Raw genomic sequence first — 17,193 nt, 5'->3', positions numbered from 1 at the left:
TATTGTATTTATTTATGTATATAAAGTTAAATTCAAAACAATTCAACCAGTATCATACAGAGTACAACGAAGTTTAAATTAATATTATTTAAAAATGATAGAATACCGTAAAATATATTATTGTACAAACGAAATGTCTTATCAAACCACCAAGAAATCGTACGCATTTAAATCAATGAAAATACAATACAGACACTCAACAGAAATATATCACAATTCTTGTTAAAAAAACACATTAAAAATGTTATACACAATTTAATATAGTACGTGTACATACATCTTCATACTCAAGATAAATACAATTAGTCACATATATTGAGGAATTGACGTTCATGATCTGTTCAAGATATCTGAGGTGTGTTGTTAATACATCCATGTCCAATTCAGTTACATTATCCGTTGTGAAGCCATAGCCAATTTATGTTTTATACGTATTGTTTTAAATGCATATCTTACTGCAGCATTAAGGATATTACACAACACATATTGCATACCCGTTGTAGTCGTTCTTACGAAGCGACTTGTTTTTTATTATAAGGGTATTTGCAATGATAGATACGTCAGTTACCAATAAATAAGTATATGCAATTATCATCAGCTCTTAGATGTAATTATATAAAGGAAGACGATAAGCATAACTCATTAATCTCAACAGGCATTTTATTGACTACATGTTTAAAGATTGGAGGTTGATTGATTGGAGTTGATTGGAGATTGGAGAAGAACTTTATAAGATATCGATCTTTCGTTCTAATCCTTTTTTTGAACAACGTGACTTATTTGTAACTGTATATTCTATGCAAATGTATACCCTGTTTGTTCGTAAAATAAAATATGTTTAAACTAAAGATTGGAGGTTGTTTATAGACGGATCCCAGATGTATTTATACATACAGGATTTACCAACGAAGTTTAAACCAGTCCCCAGTTCTTGTTTAAATATTAATTTATGTTCATCCAAAATCAATAAGATTTACACGTGCTCCTTTTTGTTCCAATATACAAAGCTCATGTGCGCTTTAGTTCAAAACATGTGAAACGCTTTTCTGGTGATGTCCCCATGCGATAATAGGCTTATCGTGTATGTAAATTTAAATATAATAAACATATGTGAAAGCGCACCTTTTTGGTGGATACGCATCACCGCTAATCAGTAAAAGAAAATTGCATGAAAGTATGAGGGTAGTGAAATTAACTCGAAGATGGTATGTAATTAGTGTTTCACGCAAACTTCACCGGGTACTACAAGACCAATGTTCAACTATTCAACGGACGTGTTCTAAATCTTTCCCCGTTCACTTAAGAAATTGTTTGCGCCGATAACTATAGGGGAAATAGCTCTGGTGCACTATATTTTGTTGGTAACTGTTACTTAGACACTTTACAGAAGAAAAATTGTGGCATTAGCAGATTCTCCTCTGGTATCATTGACTTTTCTATTTTAACTATAGTTATCTGCAGAAGGAATGATCGCGGCAACTTCAAAGAAAAATGAAACTGAAATTCAGCTTATTCTATGACTTTTGTAAAAAAATGTAAATGTTTTCGCCTTTATATCTAGCTATCTAGAGTTTATTTAGTCAAAATCATATATCATACCACGTGGTGCACATAATCTGCTTATACATAAAAACATATACGTTGATTGTTCATTCCACATATGTGCAAATCATTTCTGTCATTGTTTTGCTGCAGTGTTGATACCTATCGTAGGGTTGTGTGCAATCCAAGAAGAACGTGTGCTGTGTGCCGGGTGAAAACAATGTCTTCATCTCCATGTCTGGCCCAAGAGACACATAATTTAATAGAGTTCTTCAACGATGTATACTTTCTGGAAATAGAATTGGAATATTGAGCGACATCAGAAAATTGCATAATAAAATATACATGTACCATATGCTACTGAAAACATCCACAAAACTTCTCGATCTTAATGCGTGTTATAAACTTCTGTTTGTAATGTGTTTATTGCCAAACCTCAGCATAATACATCACACAAATACATTGTGAGTAACATAAACAATCTATTGGCACGCCAAGCATGCGATTAATAGTGTGCTTGCAAGCTAAAAACTGCCTTTCCGATTAGGCGACTGACTACATAATATGGCAAAACATTTAAGCACAATCTGAACTAAAATGTGTAGCCTTCTAATTCTAGATATCAATACTGATGTAATTATAACGTAAAAACTTTTATATTAAATACTACATATATAATATAAGAGCAATAAATAACTCTGGCTTCGATTAACTTTGTGAAAACATATATGCGATGCTATTTTGTACGTGTTAATTTGCCGCTGTAGTACATTGGTTTAGTTGAAATTGGTATCGATAAACACAAAACAATTGCAAAAGAAGCAAAATATATCGACGTTGTTAGTAAAATTTGCTCAAGAATTACCATACACATAAAATAGAGTATTGAATATTTCATAAAATCAATCTTTTATTTTTGATTGAATGTGTTTGTTTCTTTTTTGTGTTTACAAATTGACTTTGAGCATTACCTTTGTGTTGATTCAACCTGTCATAAACGTGCGAATCCTTTCCAAAATTGGTGTGTCGCAGAATGGACACTCATCAACGTATAATGTGCACTCCATGCAGAACATAAGATGCCTACATAGTAGGAACAGTGCGTTCACTCTGTTAATGTGACATATACGACACGTAAAACGCCTTTGTAAGTTTCCATACAGATTTCTCTCTGAAAAAGTAATTGATCAATGAAAAAATGAAGCTAAATTACAATTAATAATATTGAAATTAGTTAAGGAATAGTGTATCCAAAGGACGGCGTACTTTAATTTCGATATGTATGTTGTATATGTTTGCCAAAATACAGAAAATGATACTTAATGGGTGGCCGTGGCGTAGTGGAAATGGTGTCCGCCTAGCGACCGGGAGGTTACGGATTCGATCCCCCATAGACACCAAGTACTGATTTTAGCTTCGAGGGTGTTTTAAATAAGCCTAAGGCTTTCAATGAAATCGAGCTAAAATAATTAGGTTTAACCTAAACTAATGGGAACAACCAAACGACGCGAAATATCCTGTGCATCATCAACAAGTGCATAATCTGTTATTTAAGAATCGCTTTTTCCCACAAACACACTTAATAACTACAAACTAAAGCAAGTTTTTCCATTCCAATTTCAATTAATGTAAATCATAAATGTACACTTTTATAAAATCCCACATTATGGACGCGATATTATTGCACACGTGTTCATATGACACCAACAAATACTAAAACACAATGTGTGTTTATGACGTTCGTTGAGAAATAACATTTTTAAAATGTGTATTCACTGTTTAAAATGCCAGCTCATATTCGTTATGTTTTTCAAAGTATGGCACAATCATATTTTGACTTGTAAATATTGCCTATCACCTTGCAGCATACATATCGACGCTTGTAATTTATTACATTGTAATAATTGTATATTACCTGGTTCGATAAGCTGGGCGGAATCCAAGTTAGGATCATCGATGTTGTTCTGCTCAGTAGGGCTCAGTGCTACATCAACATGATTCCCATTTCTATTTTCATCTCTGTTGCCTGAAAAATCCCATATATTTACTTCAGAATCTTCCACGGCGTTGTAATATTTAATAGCAAAACATTGAACTTTAATGAAATCTATAAAACGTTAACCGACTCTAACAAAGCTAAAATCAAATTCACCAAGAAACAATGTAAAACAACGCGGTGTACGTTGTAAAAAAAGGATATTAATCAATGTGCATCTGAATGTTCAATATTATGTCAACGCAACATATGGCTGCTATGGCAGAGCACTAGCGTGCATATGACACGTGAATTCAGTTTGTTCATAACAAGTATAATAGCACAATTGATGGTTATTAAGTTAATTAAATATTAATATTATTAAAATACTATGTATTAACTTGTTTAAAATGCCCCATAATCGTCCTACCAGTTATGATGTTCAAAGTCTTGGTAAATTTTATGTTGATATCAAAATCGAGTGCATTCCCTTTATTCATATGTACGAAAACTTTTAAGTAAATGATTGCTTCACATAAATTCGACAAGTTCGGGTAAAACCAAGTAAGGTTGCTCTATAGCGACGTGGTTATGTTGGTCGGTCATACCAACATCGTCACAACCGAAGTCATACTGGTGCGAAGCAGTCGAATGATGAGGTGCATCATTTTCTCCCTGACCAGGTCCTATGGCGCCTGAAAACATCGTTGTATACCTCAAAGGATTGGTCAAAATGCAATCAAAACTGAAAATTAATGTACGAGTATACGCTTACTCACGAACGATCTCGTCAGTATATTCAAGAACATGATTGAACTTAAATAAAATCCATTACACGATATTGAACTAGTTTTGATGCTTGCAACAAATATCAACAATCTGATTCGTATTTTGTTCAAAATCGAAATTTTGTTGTAATAATAGTTATAATCTGGTGTAATCTCTAATCACAAAATAGTTAATTTTATCAATAGTTGTTGTTACTTTAAAATAATCAAAACTTTTCATGTTGTTTTACAATTTTAAGGAACCTCAAGAACTCACTTAGATCACAAATGGATCAAGTAAAACTGTTTTTTACTGATTACGATGTTTTACCAGTTGTTGGTCGTTCGTGATAATTTTAAAATCTGCGAATTAGGTTTAACGAGATATTATTTAGTTCGAACTAATGCCATTATAAATTAAACTTAATTTCATAATGTTCGCATTTTTAATAAAAAAATGTGATACTGGGAATAATCCGGATTCTCAAAAATGAAGACAATTTATAATGCAGATTGGACAAGATTGAACATGCTGTTAGTTGTGTTATGAGGTTTCTTACATGTTACATTGAAAACATATACATCCGTTTCAAATTTGAACAGGAAAAACGTAAAGCACGAATATGTCGTTGCACACAACTGAACGTTCAGGCACCGTGCATCAAACATAGCAAAATCGAGCATTACTTTAATGGATACATTTAATTAATGTATTTACTGTTCAATAAAATAGATTATATTAGACACCTTCTTGTTCCATCGCAGCAGTAGCAATGTTGCCAACATCCGAGTTTTGATCCTCTTGTGTATCGCAGTGTAAGTGTTTGCAATGATTTGGTACAGGAACTTCATCAGGTATGTGATCGTAGGCAACCTGGTTCGGCTCCGTTTGCTATTAAATGCAAATGTGGCAATTATGTATAATCGCGAAAATGGGTACTGAACTGCATAGATTGTAATACAAAAGGTAACTCACTCTAGCAGTAGGTATCTGTTGGTGTCGATTGATAAAGTCATCGCCTTTGGTCTCCCGTAAATATGGGCACTCCTTGAATTGACAGTGTTCTATCCAGGGATCGTCTTCTTGTTGCCAATTCGTCAAGCCACCCCCACAGGCGAAACATATGCACTCATCCCCATCGCCTTTTACAGAGGAAATAAAACGATTGCAAACTTAAACTGGAACATGTGGAATAAGTAAAATCTGATTGTTATGCGCCATGATGATTGCCTACCTTGTTTCATGATACTGACATGGGACGGTTATCCATAATTTACACATTTCAAAGCACAAGTACAAAAGAGTATAGCATCTTACAGCCAATAAAGACATCAGAAAATATGAAGATAGACTGTCTGGGTCGTATGTGTTGGTTAAATAATCTGTCCGGAGTAGCCTACTAGTGAAAAGCTACTGAAACATACGATTTCACAGCGTCAAATTGAGTACAAGTATATGTACGTGTAAACGGAGAAGTGAGAACGTTGAATGTAAATACTTAAGATAGAAGAAACGCTTACTAGTTTCTTTTCTTTTTATCACGATGTATTTTTTTTAAACTGATAGCAATGCTTCTGCATTCGATATCACGTGACTGCAGTTAAGATTTATCTCATGGTGTGTTAACCGTGTCAACTACATATAAACTTAAATACCCGTGTAAAACCATCCTGCCACTGCCATTTCTGTCGGCCTCTGCTTTAGGTGTGAAGGCCAGTTGGTAAAGGTATCTATACGAGATTGGAATTTCCTGAACTGTTCGTATTGCGCTTTGTAGCCCCTGAGTGTATTACCTACAATACAATATTTGTGATAGTGTACTGTGACTGTACACTATATTACGTTTATACAATACATAATCTTTATATATATATATATTACTCGATCTGGAATCAGTTGTTGTTACATGCCAAATATTATAAATATTATCGTTTTTTTCAGAAGATGTTTTTTAAAATATATATACTTGGTAATATACACGTCTACATTAACCGATTCAAACCCGGTTAGGGCGAGTTTGGATCCCATGCGTGTTATCAAAAAACCTAGAAAAGGATGTCTATACGATCGCTTTTCTAAATAATTCCTTTCCGTTTCTGAGAAGGAACTGCTATGGAAGTTGTCATATATCATGTAACCCCTATGACGTGGCCTGTTTTGACCCCAGGCTAATGACATCGCCAGGTATATTACTGTAAAACTATGATTGCAAGATACACCTCTATAAAGCTATTATTCAAATAAGCAAATACTTTCAGGTTTGTTTTACATAAAATGTAGAAGAAGCTTCAAACTGCCTTGTGCACTTTTGATTTACATTTTAATCAATTAATAAATTCGCTTTCATAATGTCTCTTTGCTAATATAACACTAATGATAATAATAATAATAATAATAAAATAAACAAACGGACTTGTTTCCACTGTGCATGATTCAGCATTGCCATCCTCAGAACTGCAAGAAAAAAATCATGATAGCTTTCAATACGTATTAAGGTAATAATTATATAAGGCATGTCAAATCGAGACAGACGACAATTGTATAGATTAATAAATAGTTGTTTTACGACACTATAAGTTTATTTCTTTGTTTACCGCAACAAAATGTGTGCGTTATAATTATGCAACATCATAACATCGTAAAGCTTTACGTTTTGCATTACATGTATACATGCATGGGAACGTGTTCACGGGCATTGCCAGTGTTATTCACTTTTCGGTGCGTTTGTCTGTTTCGTGTTCATTTTGCTACTAATGTACACATCATATTTGAGAGTATAATTCCTGGCTAGGTGTGCAGTGTGGGACCTGTATATCGGTGTAAACCACCAAAGCTTTAAATTGATCGTGAACCTGTGCTGATCACAATTATAATCATTGTGCATTTATTTTTTTGCGGTTTGGCGTTTGAGTTGTGTCTAGTGCATTTGGCTTGTTTCGGATCTCACACAATCGCTCACATTCCACACTAAAATGATCACAGGCTATGTGAAGGTTTCACTCCTGCTGAAACATTTGTAAATTCAGATTGTTAATGTTAGATATGGGCAACATGTGAATCAGACCCTTTCTTTGAAGAAAGAAAACGGTATTATAATTACATTATTGGCTGTCGTCGATATATCTCTTCGTTTGCTGGACTATCTTCATCTGAAATTATATACGTACAATGTGTCACAATAATTGCCTTAAGCTGATTAACGAATTAAACGTACATGCTAAAGCGAAAACATTTTAAGTTTAAGAGATAATACATAAAGAATATCTATTGCAAATCGTATCGCAGGACAGGCGCATTGATTATATACGTGTTCGATCTATTATTTTTGGAAACAAAATAACAAATAAGGATAAATTTTAAGTCAACCAAACATTTATTTTCTTGGAAGCACGATACGTATCGATGCCGGCCGAGCGTTTGTATTGACGTACAAAAGACATCAGCTATTAGTATGATACGGAAATAGGAAGAAACACTAGTCAGCATGTCTTTCCATTTAAGGTTTGGGATCCCGCTCACATAATCAACACCTGATAGTCAAAATGGCGTCATTTGCTAATCTTTCATAAGTTAGTATTCCAATCTTGCACTGATGTCCATTCTGCAAAGAATCTTGTAAAACAAATATCAAAGGCGTCCTCATACATGTGCAGATTCATTAAACGCATTCTGGCGCATAAAGTCAATTTGTCCAATTCGACGTATTGCTATCGAAAATAGTGTTGTATTGTTTGGAGGTTCGCAAATTCAAACGGCTAGGACCTATGTATATGAAATTATTCCCAAGTATTACGAGCGATAATTGTTATAGGTAAGGATGCCTCGGGTCGCGTAAAGAATATTTGAATTTTCCGTAAGCTATTTATACATTGAAGATGCGAGCTTAGCTGAATGTTGCGCTTACAACCCAAGCTGTTTGATTCGTTTCACAATTGGAATTTTAACCTCCGAAAGGACAGTACGCACGTACATTAGATCGTGATTTAGTTTCCTCGTACCTATACTCCTGACTAGATGTTATTCAACAAAACACTATTACAGAATCATATTGTTTCCTAAATTAATAAATTAAGTATGCATTTCACTTTATTAAACACTCGCAACGAAAAAAGATGAGAATATTGAATTCCTTAACTTCGTTTGGCGGTCAGGCCATATGTCTGTATTTCTTTAGTTATAAATGTGTCCGAATTAGTAACCAAACAATTGTAAACGCCAATTATTCACAAGTTCATGAATTGTCCTTATTCTATAAAAGCTGTGCATAAGCAAGATTAATTATTATACTGTTAGGTTTACATACATGATTATTAATTTATTATAACGTGCTACATATTAAGGCAGAACTCTTCGTGGTTAAGTCTACATGAAACATTAACGGACAATACAGAAATAATTGTTATTATACGTTGCAAAAACATGTGTATGAAGCAAAACATGTCAACACAAATAAGACATGGACTTAAAATAACGTAGTGATACACTTTGACATGTACTCACCCCATAACCTGTAGTGACAGTCAATGAAAGCTAGTATTATGATCATAAAAAAACTTATAATAATAATATAAGGAACCCAAATTGGCAGGCTTTCTGATGGTTATGTGTTTGCCATCAATGTCAGCGACGCAAAAAGGACAATTCCAATTCTTGAGGAAACCGCTTGCCATTTGTATCCGCTTTTCATGTGTGCACATTGCTGAACATAGAGCATGACCTACCTCTCAGACTATTTCAGGTTGGATGTTCTCAGCAACAAGCCATGCCTACTGCATGCCTGAGTACTTGGTACCAGACATCAATTTAAAATCTGTATCCAACGGCTACCAGTACCAGATGCCTTGCTTCAAGAGGTGATGCCTGACTCTTGATACACATTTAATCATATATTTCATTTGGCATCCTAACACATTTCTTGAAGTTTCCAGGACTTTCGATGACATTATCGGATATGCCAAAGTGGTACCGTCTCCCGCCGTGCAGCATTAGTCGTAACCATACGCGACGTGCTCTGGCTTATCTTCTCCTCCTTAAACGACATTTGACAAACTGGTGGATGTGAAGTTGTAGTTGTTTTTTTATAATTCACCTCCTATTTCTATATGAGCAATCGACATGTCTTTGCTGAAGAGATACTAAATTAATGTAAGAAAAATTAGATGCGTTTATAGTTCGTGCATTGCTGTGTCACTCTTCTGAAAGATTCGTCTGCAAGGGAATGCCGTTCGTTTTTTAAAAGTCAATGAATCCGTGCATTCAGGTTTCATTCTTGATGAAATTTAGTTTCGATAAGCTAAAATACGCAAATACTCTTACTAGTTCGTAAAACGATTTGAAATGGAAAACTTTTGTGAAAAAAAACAAAACAACAAACAATCGATACCCACTCATTTAACTGTAAAATATCGAATATCAGAATGACTCAAGATGAGTCATTACACAATGATAAAGCAATTTGAACGTAACAAATATGAAAATGCATTACCTACATACGTAGCACTTAAAATGAATCAAACGACAAATTTAACAGCAATTGAAATGCAGAAAGGCTACATTGTTCCAGTAAAAGTCAATATTTAACCTAAACCTTTGATCCATGTCCCGTGTTCTATGTCATATGATCATTATTTAGTTTAAATCACACCATTATTTAAATTTTAATACTGTTGAAAATCAATAATAAAACGTATTAGACGATTCTTTGAGACAATATGTTAAAACGAATAAAGTTGTGAGGAAAACAGAGATGGGACACGGTCTAGGTCGTGAATCTTATCTTTGCTAAAAAGAACTCTAAAATTTAATATCAGTTACCACAACAAAAGCACGATATATACGTTAAAGGCGATATGAATCGTCCATTAAATCTTTCGGGTGCACCTTAGTAACCTCCATGATTTCTGTTAATATTTCTTTCAACTTGTTTCATTGCCAATTAAAAACACGTTTATTTGGTTAGATTGAATTTCAAAAAAAAGATGGGAAATTTAATAATTTATTTTTACTTTTTATATTACTGATTGTTTTCTATTTCAAAGGTTTATATTTCAATTAACTTAAGTGTATAATTCATAAGTTTTCAAAGCATAAATCGGGATAACGGCATCAACCATTCCAAACTAATTACTTTGTAGTTAAGTTTATATATTCTTGTAAATTAACGACGAGTTTAATAAACTGTAATCTTAAATTAAACTTGAAAGGGGTTTTAATCTCAAGCGAATATATTCGATGGTACGTCAGTAACAATATAAAAAAATTGATCTTAACGTAAACGCGTAGTTTTGCACGTTGAAGTGCACTGGTTAAATCAAGAGGCCACAATCATCGCAGAATCACTTCCGCTTTTTCAAAAACAAATTATTCACTGAGGTATTTTATTACTCGTAAATATAAGCTCATAAAAGATGTTTTCGAAGGTAGATCATACCGTTGCTGTACAGCATGTTAATGTTTAAATGTGGAATGAAATGTTAACGTAAATATTCATCATTAATACACCCATTATATAAAACAATAAAAATTCATTTCTATACCAGTAATAAATAGGCATTTCTTAAGAAAGTTGCATTTGTTCTCTTGTTTTGATCCCGTTTTCTATTGCACGTTAGCCTTATTCATCCTTAACGCGTATACTTGCTGACATTTATCTAACTTCTACATGTATCATCTACGCGCATTTTTACACATACGTCCGTGCCGTAAGCGCAGTATTTTACCAGATTCTGTGCAAAAGAATGACACAAATACAAAATTGGACAAATCACATTTGAAGTGTCAACAAACGCCGCCATTTTATAACTGGAAGATGTTAAATTTGTTGACGCTATCCCATTGGTTTAACATTACGTTGTGCGATTTTTTAACCAATTGATACCGCTATTATCGTATTTCAATGGTTAATACATTGCACATTTAGGGAATAAAATATGTATGGAATAAAGATATCTTTATATACACCAAAGTAAAAAAGAAAGGTATATAATACATGCTGTAAACTCTAAATATAGAAGAGATCCTTGCATTTTATCACAATACTATTGAAAGTTTGAATAATGAATTTCTGTTTATTTAACCTTTTTTATACGTATACAACCATACATATTGAAGTCAAATCAGAATACTCACAAGTTACAAAGTTACAAGTTGTGAGAATTTACATCTTTTATTAACAGGAATAAATGTGATTGCGATATTTTGATTTAATAAGTTATAGTTTCCTTTTTAAAAGCAATTATGGCCAGATAAGTTAATACTTAATTATTACATTAAACAGTAGAGAATAGAAATAACTTCTAAGCTGATATTTTTTCCGAAGATTCATCATGCTTATATCGGAAAGGCAACAAAGACACGCGCGCGCATACACACACATTCACACGCACAAACGCGCACACACACATACTCACACACATACACACGCACGCACATTCACAAAATATTGGCAACACGGTAACCATAACTTTGAAAATATAAATCCGTAATATTACAATAAAAAATACGTAATTATAATACCTTCGGAACTTGAACTCCCAGGACCTGGGTTTGGTTCTACGCCGGAAATCATTAAGAGTATAAGAATGCATCTTCGCGGCAACATGTTTGCGGATTTGAGCGCAAGGTCCAGCTCGCTAAAGCCTTAAACAAGAATACATATATACGGATTTAAAGTGGGATGTAAAGGGAAATCATCGCAAATAGGTTGCATGCTAGCAATGCTGTCATTAAATGCATTAACTTGATAGATTTACCAAAATTTACGGATTTTTTAAGACACACAAGGATTCAAATCGCGGTCGTCAGTATAACAAAAATATATGCCGTTTCATCTCGACCATTTCGATAGCTTTAATGTGTAATGGGTATTTAAGTTTATGTAAGCGATCTAGGTTACGTGTTCAAACAATGCAACGAAAAGAACAGAAACAGTCCAAATTATTCATTCGTTTCTAACGTGTGTAACGCTTTATAATTTGATCCATTCCGAATTTTGATTTCCTTTAAATGAACATGTATTTTCAGTAAATGATTATTACTGTAGTTTTATTTGCTCCGTAATGAACACGTTTTTGTGTTTAATATGTCACTCAAATATTTTAAATTTAGCAATTCGTCAATATGTGCTCATTTATTAGTATATGGGGTTACTCATCAATGTAAAACTCACAATTGAAAAAAGAGAATTTTCCATTCGTTGCATACTTTGTGTTATGATATACACAAAACTCAACACATATCCTTTGTATTGTATCACCAGAGGGAGGAAATTATTAAAACTTCATACAGTCACTTTTTTCATATTTCGGCCACAGGCCTTCTTCAGTAAACGAATATCCAGAAATTGTTACACAGCGTCAACAACAAGGAAACGCTATGTTACAATTTCTGGATATTCGTTTACTGAAGAAGGCATGTGGCCGAAATATTTAAAAGAGTGACTGTATGAAGTTCCAACACATATCACCTGTCATGAGAACTAGAAAACGATTTCAATACAACAAAGCGTAAAATTGCAGTTAAGCACTACTGCGCTTCGGAACGGAAGGTCTTCACAAAGGACCATCGACGTCTTATATATATTGTATGTTGTAATATAAAATGCTGTTTTATATTTATGTTTTTGTTTGTTTTTATTTCATGATTTCTTTACACAAATTGCTTTCTTGCTTGCTAAACGAACAAAAACGTATCATAAAATGTTTTCACATTGACGATGTTTGCGTACACGAGTCAATGGTTATAGAAACGCATTCATTTACTTATCCACAGGACAATTATTTATTGCTTGTTGATGCTTGTTGAGGTATAACCAGGGCTGCCATGTGTTTGAATCTGTTTGACCAGAGAAGGCACAAGGCATAATTTAACAATTACAAAACGGTAAAGGCGTGACAAGTTTAAAACAAAACTGTAAACGCACATGCTTGTTCTGAAAAGGATTAATGATGTATTTTTTGTATATATATTTATTCCGAAATGCCAACGTAGTTCGCGTGGACACTGGAAATGGAATAAACGATGGCGGACATGACAACCCTGAGCCAGTACCATTGAAACATTGTCGAACAGTTACCATGGCTTAATAGAGCTGTGCGGACGATAGATTGTCAACTGCAAATGAAAAAAGGGGTTATCTCAAATAAATCGATTTGTGTTGACATAATGTGTTTCACGCAGTTTTTAAGCAGGAGTTTCTCGCCGATGATAGGTAAATCGATGATATAAAACAGCCAGGAGCCTAATAGCAATATGTAACTGGGCATAGACTTGCGCTTCATGTTTTGTTAAACCCTTTATACACATCTGCGTTACAACAACTGAAACACAATTACAATTTTGTATGATTGCGAAATACATCACACGTTAATCATCATATAAAGAAGTGAAACTCCAGCTGCTGGAGCAGAATTGAATTCTTACTATATACAATTAGTTGGTCCGTTATTTTAGGCAAGTGACCGATTGCCAAAACAGTACAAAACAGCACAAAACAGCACAATACAAAACAACATAAGCACATATAATAATTAAGCTGGGGTCAGCCCCTTAAACGGTCAATGCAAAGCATTGGGGGTTAAAACCGGTTTTAGAGCGCTCAACCTCACACTTGGCCCAGCAATATTCATGACACATTTAAGTGTAAATAAAATTTAACCTCATAGCATTGTAACTCAAATTAAACAATAATAAAAGGGAATTAAAACGTATTCAATTTAATTACCATTTAATTACTCAATAGTAAGAAAGATACCAGAGTAAGGGAGTAACAACTTTTTGAGGAACGATGAAATGAAACTACGAACAAGTGTCAACTATATTCCTTCTTTATAGAACAAGATTTAAGAATATAGCGTCATGAAGTTAATATTTCAGCTCATCATCGCGCAAATACAGGAAGAAGCAGCAATAATGGGCGTAAAAGATCCATATTACATACCTTGGTTGTTTATGTGACTTCTAAAAAATAAATTAAACAAGAAACGCCTGTCAGAAAGAAGACACAATAAAAATTGAACGCTTTAAACTCAATGACCTATGCATTTAGATTAAAATAGTTAAAGAATGAAGCGATGACGTCACAAACATCTTTGTAGCCACGAACAGTGCATGTTTTTTATTGATTCGAAACACACATTAAAGATAGCAAACCTTCCGAAGGCCTATGGCAACCGTGTGCTAGCGTACAGCGTACCTCGTTCAAGAAAACCCTACACTATTTACTACTTAAAAAATCGCGTAAACATTTGAAGAGAGTTTTTAACACTTGTTAAGACGACAGTAACTAAAAAGTATTTTGTTGCGTTAGCAATGAAGTTAAATAAATGCATCTGTCTTAGTACGTGTATATTTTCGGAGAATAAAAAACACATGTATATCATAGCTTACTATTCATGTTCACGATATCTTATCGTCCACACTTTCCTAATACGACCGAAGAAGAATCATAGCCGTGTGAATGTAAATGTTAATGTTCCTGGTTTAAAACATAACATATCTGCTCTATTCAATCCAAAATAATGGTTTCCCGTTTAAATAAAAATAGGTTTAAAGAGTTTTAAAAATAGAATAAAAAAATCCAACTTTAATCTATTTTTAAGAGTTTAAAAATAGAATAAAAAATCCAACTTTATCTATGTTTTACCTGGTATTTCCACTCATTTTTAGTCAAAAATCACAGTAATGATCTTGTATGTTTACATATGCGAACGACCGTATCAAAACATGATCATTGATAATATAATATTTGTATACTCAATTTTCGGTTAACGGTACGTGTTCATCGAAAGAAAAATTGACAAAATTCAAAAAACAAACATGTTTTAGATGTGCACATTTAGGAATTTGTTGTTAATTGCGATGAAACAATGCTATAAAAATCAATTATATGAATCTTGTGATGCTTTGAAACCTGAAAAGTATAAAGCATTACAAACGCTTTTTTATTTCCACGGAATCCCAGCTCATATACACACTAATATATAGTATTATTTTTTTGTTAATTAGGTCATGTTTGTTGTTGATATACTTGGTTAAAATAATAATAGCATAACAAAACAGTGAAAAGCTTGTTACTTATTGATTTATTATTAAAAAAAACACAACAAAAAATTACTTCAAGAATGTGAAGTGAACAAGCTAATTAACACTATAACATGTTAACTAAATCCCATCAATCGAACATTATTCATCTTTAAAACCGAATCATCATATATTATTACATGCAAATACACCATGATGCCATCATATAGACGGCATAATCTAAATAAGCATGTATTAATGTATTTTTAAACAAAATATTAAGCATTCCCATATCAAATTTATTTCAAGAAACTCAGTGAAACATTTTGTATTAATTGCCTACGCGGGACAATACGTAGTTCTTGTAGTAAAATTATGCACGAAATGTACATGAAGTTCCACGCTTTACTTCACGACACTTTAGTTTAGTATAAACTTCATAGAAGTATGCGAGGTTTTATGAAAAGTTGGAATATGCATTGTTCGAATACATGTCTTTACTTCAGAGAATTGTCCCTTTTATGGGAGAAATACCGTCCGCCCCTTTAAAAGTTCTGACAAAAGAACAATACAAATAAATAATGAATTATAAAATCGTGCCCTTTTTATTGTGTATACAAAGGTAAATTGGCATAACGCTATTATTAATTACACTATAATGCAAGTAATTAAGAATAGATCTTAAATAAAGCAAGCATCACTAACGATTAAAAATCGTAAGAACCATTTCTCCATTTGAATGTTGCTGATATGCTTCAAATAAAGTCAAGAGCTATGTAAACAAAATAATGATATTGACTGCTTTCTGTGAAAAAAGAACTGGACATCACTAAAAACGTACGATTCAAACACATGTAGTTCAAATTTCACCACCATATTCCTCTTCCTGGAACACATCTTTTTAGTTCCCAGTTAGATTTGGATATCTAGCACGGATTACCTTCTTACAACCAGCAGGTACAGTTCTTATTCTGGTTCCCGTCGTACTATAATATTTTGGTACGTCAGGCAATAGTGGAAAATTGCGGCGCACTACGTATGTATTAATTATCGAAACATATTAAAGAATGGAGTAAGTGATACACCTTCAAGCTTTTGTTAAGGTTTAGTAATAGGTATTGATCAGTCTATTGATTTTTTCGAATCACTTATGATTTATATATAAAAATGATATTTTGGCATGTTTACCTAATTCGCAAACAGCGTCTTTCGGATGATGAATGTGTACACAATCGAACACGAGAATATCTGTTCAATGTACGTAATGTATATGATGTTTATTTTTTATGGTCAAATAAATAATAAATTGCAATAGCATTCCAATGCTAATTTGTACCTAGAATACTATAAAATGGTTTTATATTGCAGGCAATTAACGTGTATCTTGGTGATAGATTGGGGATATTTTCTAACTTGGTCAATTTGTATGGTTGCAAATGTCAGATAAAGCAAGAAATCAGGTCGCATGACATTTTATGCTAGTGTTAATTGTTGATTGATATTATGTAATCATTTTAATACAATAAAGATCAATAGTTTTATAAAAAAGTTTGTCAAATATCTCATACTTTGCAGTTCTTTCACACAGCATTACAGTGTGACTTTAATTGGTTGTGTCATTTCTTTCCAAATGTATGTAATACAATCATTGCAATACAATTGAGGTAAGCAGTTGCGTTGCTGTGCACCTGACCGTATTTTAAATTAGTATATGTAGAAACTGATGGGAGGGTAAAAATGCTTGGTTTAACACATGCATCAGTGCATGTCAATTGCAGGTAAGTTTGGATATTCGGGTTCAGATCTCTACTCAGGTGCACAGAGCAAAACATTAAGCAAATGTCTAACATTTTGTATAAAATCTTACACACCTGGCATATTTTAAGAAA

The 17,193-nt window shown here is 33.3% G+C and overlaps 1 protein-coding gene across 3 annotated transcripts; it reads right to left on the bottom strand.

Moving 5' to 3' along the window:
• Nucleotides 1-1,040: 1,040 nt before the first annotated feature.
• On the bottom strand, nucleotides 1,041-16,173 carry LOC127838886 (baculoviral IAP repeat-containing protein 7-A-like). Of its 3 annotated transcripts, XM_052366937.1 has the most exons (12): nucleotides 14,672-14,794; nucleotides 14,223-14,242; nucleotides 11,801-11,923; nucleotides 7,386-7,434; nucleotides 6,699-6,739; nucleotides 5,941-6,078; nucleotides 5,261-5,427; nucleotides 5,032-5,176; nucleotides 4,126-4,212; nucleotides 3,458-3,568; nucleotides 2,514-2,713; nucleotides 1,043-1,831 (listed from the first exon to the last, which is right to left on the bottom strand). In XM_052366937.1, the coding sequence occupies exons 3-11, from the start codon at nucleotides 11,883-11,885 to the stop codon at nucleotides 2,526-2,528; spliced, it is 1,011 nt and encodes a 336-aa protein (XP_052222897.1). In that variant the 5' UTR covers nucleotides 11,886-11,923; nucleotides 14,223-14,242; nucleotides 14,672-14,794; the 3' UTR covers nucleotides 1,043-1,831; nucleotides 2,514-2,525. The 3 variants fall into 3 exon arrangements, with proteins under 3 accessions (XP_052222894.1, XP_052222896.1, XP_052222897.1); XM_052366934.1 differs by lacking the exons at nucleotides 14,223-14,242; nucleotides 14,672-14,794 and adding an exon at nucleotides 16,146-16,173 and having other exon boundaries at nucleotides 1,041-1,831; XM_052366936.1 differs by lacking the exon at nucleotides 14,223-14,242 and having other exon boundaries at nucleotides 1,042-1,831; nucleotides 14,672-14,795.
• Between the last annotated feature and the right edge of the window lie 1,020 nt (nucleotides 16,174-17,193).

Source organism: Dreissena polymorpha, chromosome 7 (assembly GCF_020536995.1).
Source record: "Dreissena polymorpha isolate Duluth1 chromosome 7, UMN_Dpol_1.0, whole genome shotgun sequence".
Lineage (NCBI taxonomy): Eukaryota > Metazoa > Mollusca > Bivalvia > Myida > Dreissenidae > Dreissena > Dreissena polymorpha.
This window is presented reverse-complemented; position numbering and strand designations above follow the sequence as displayed.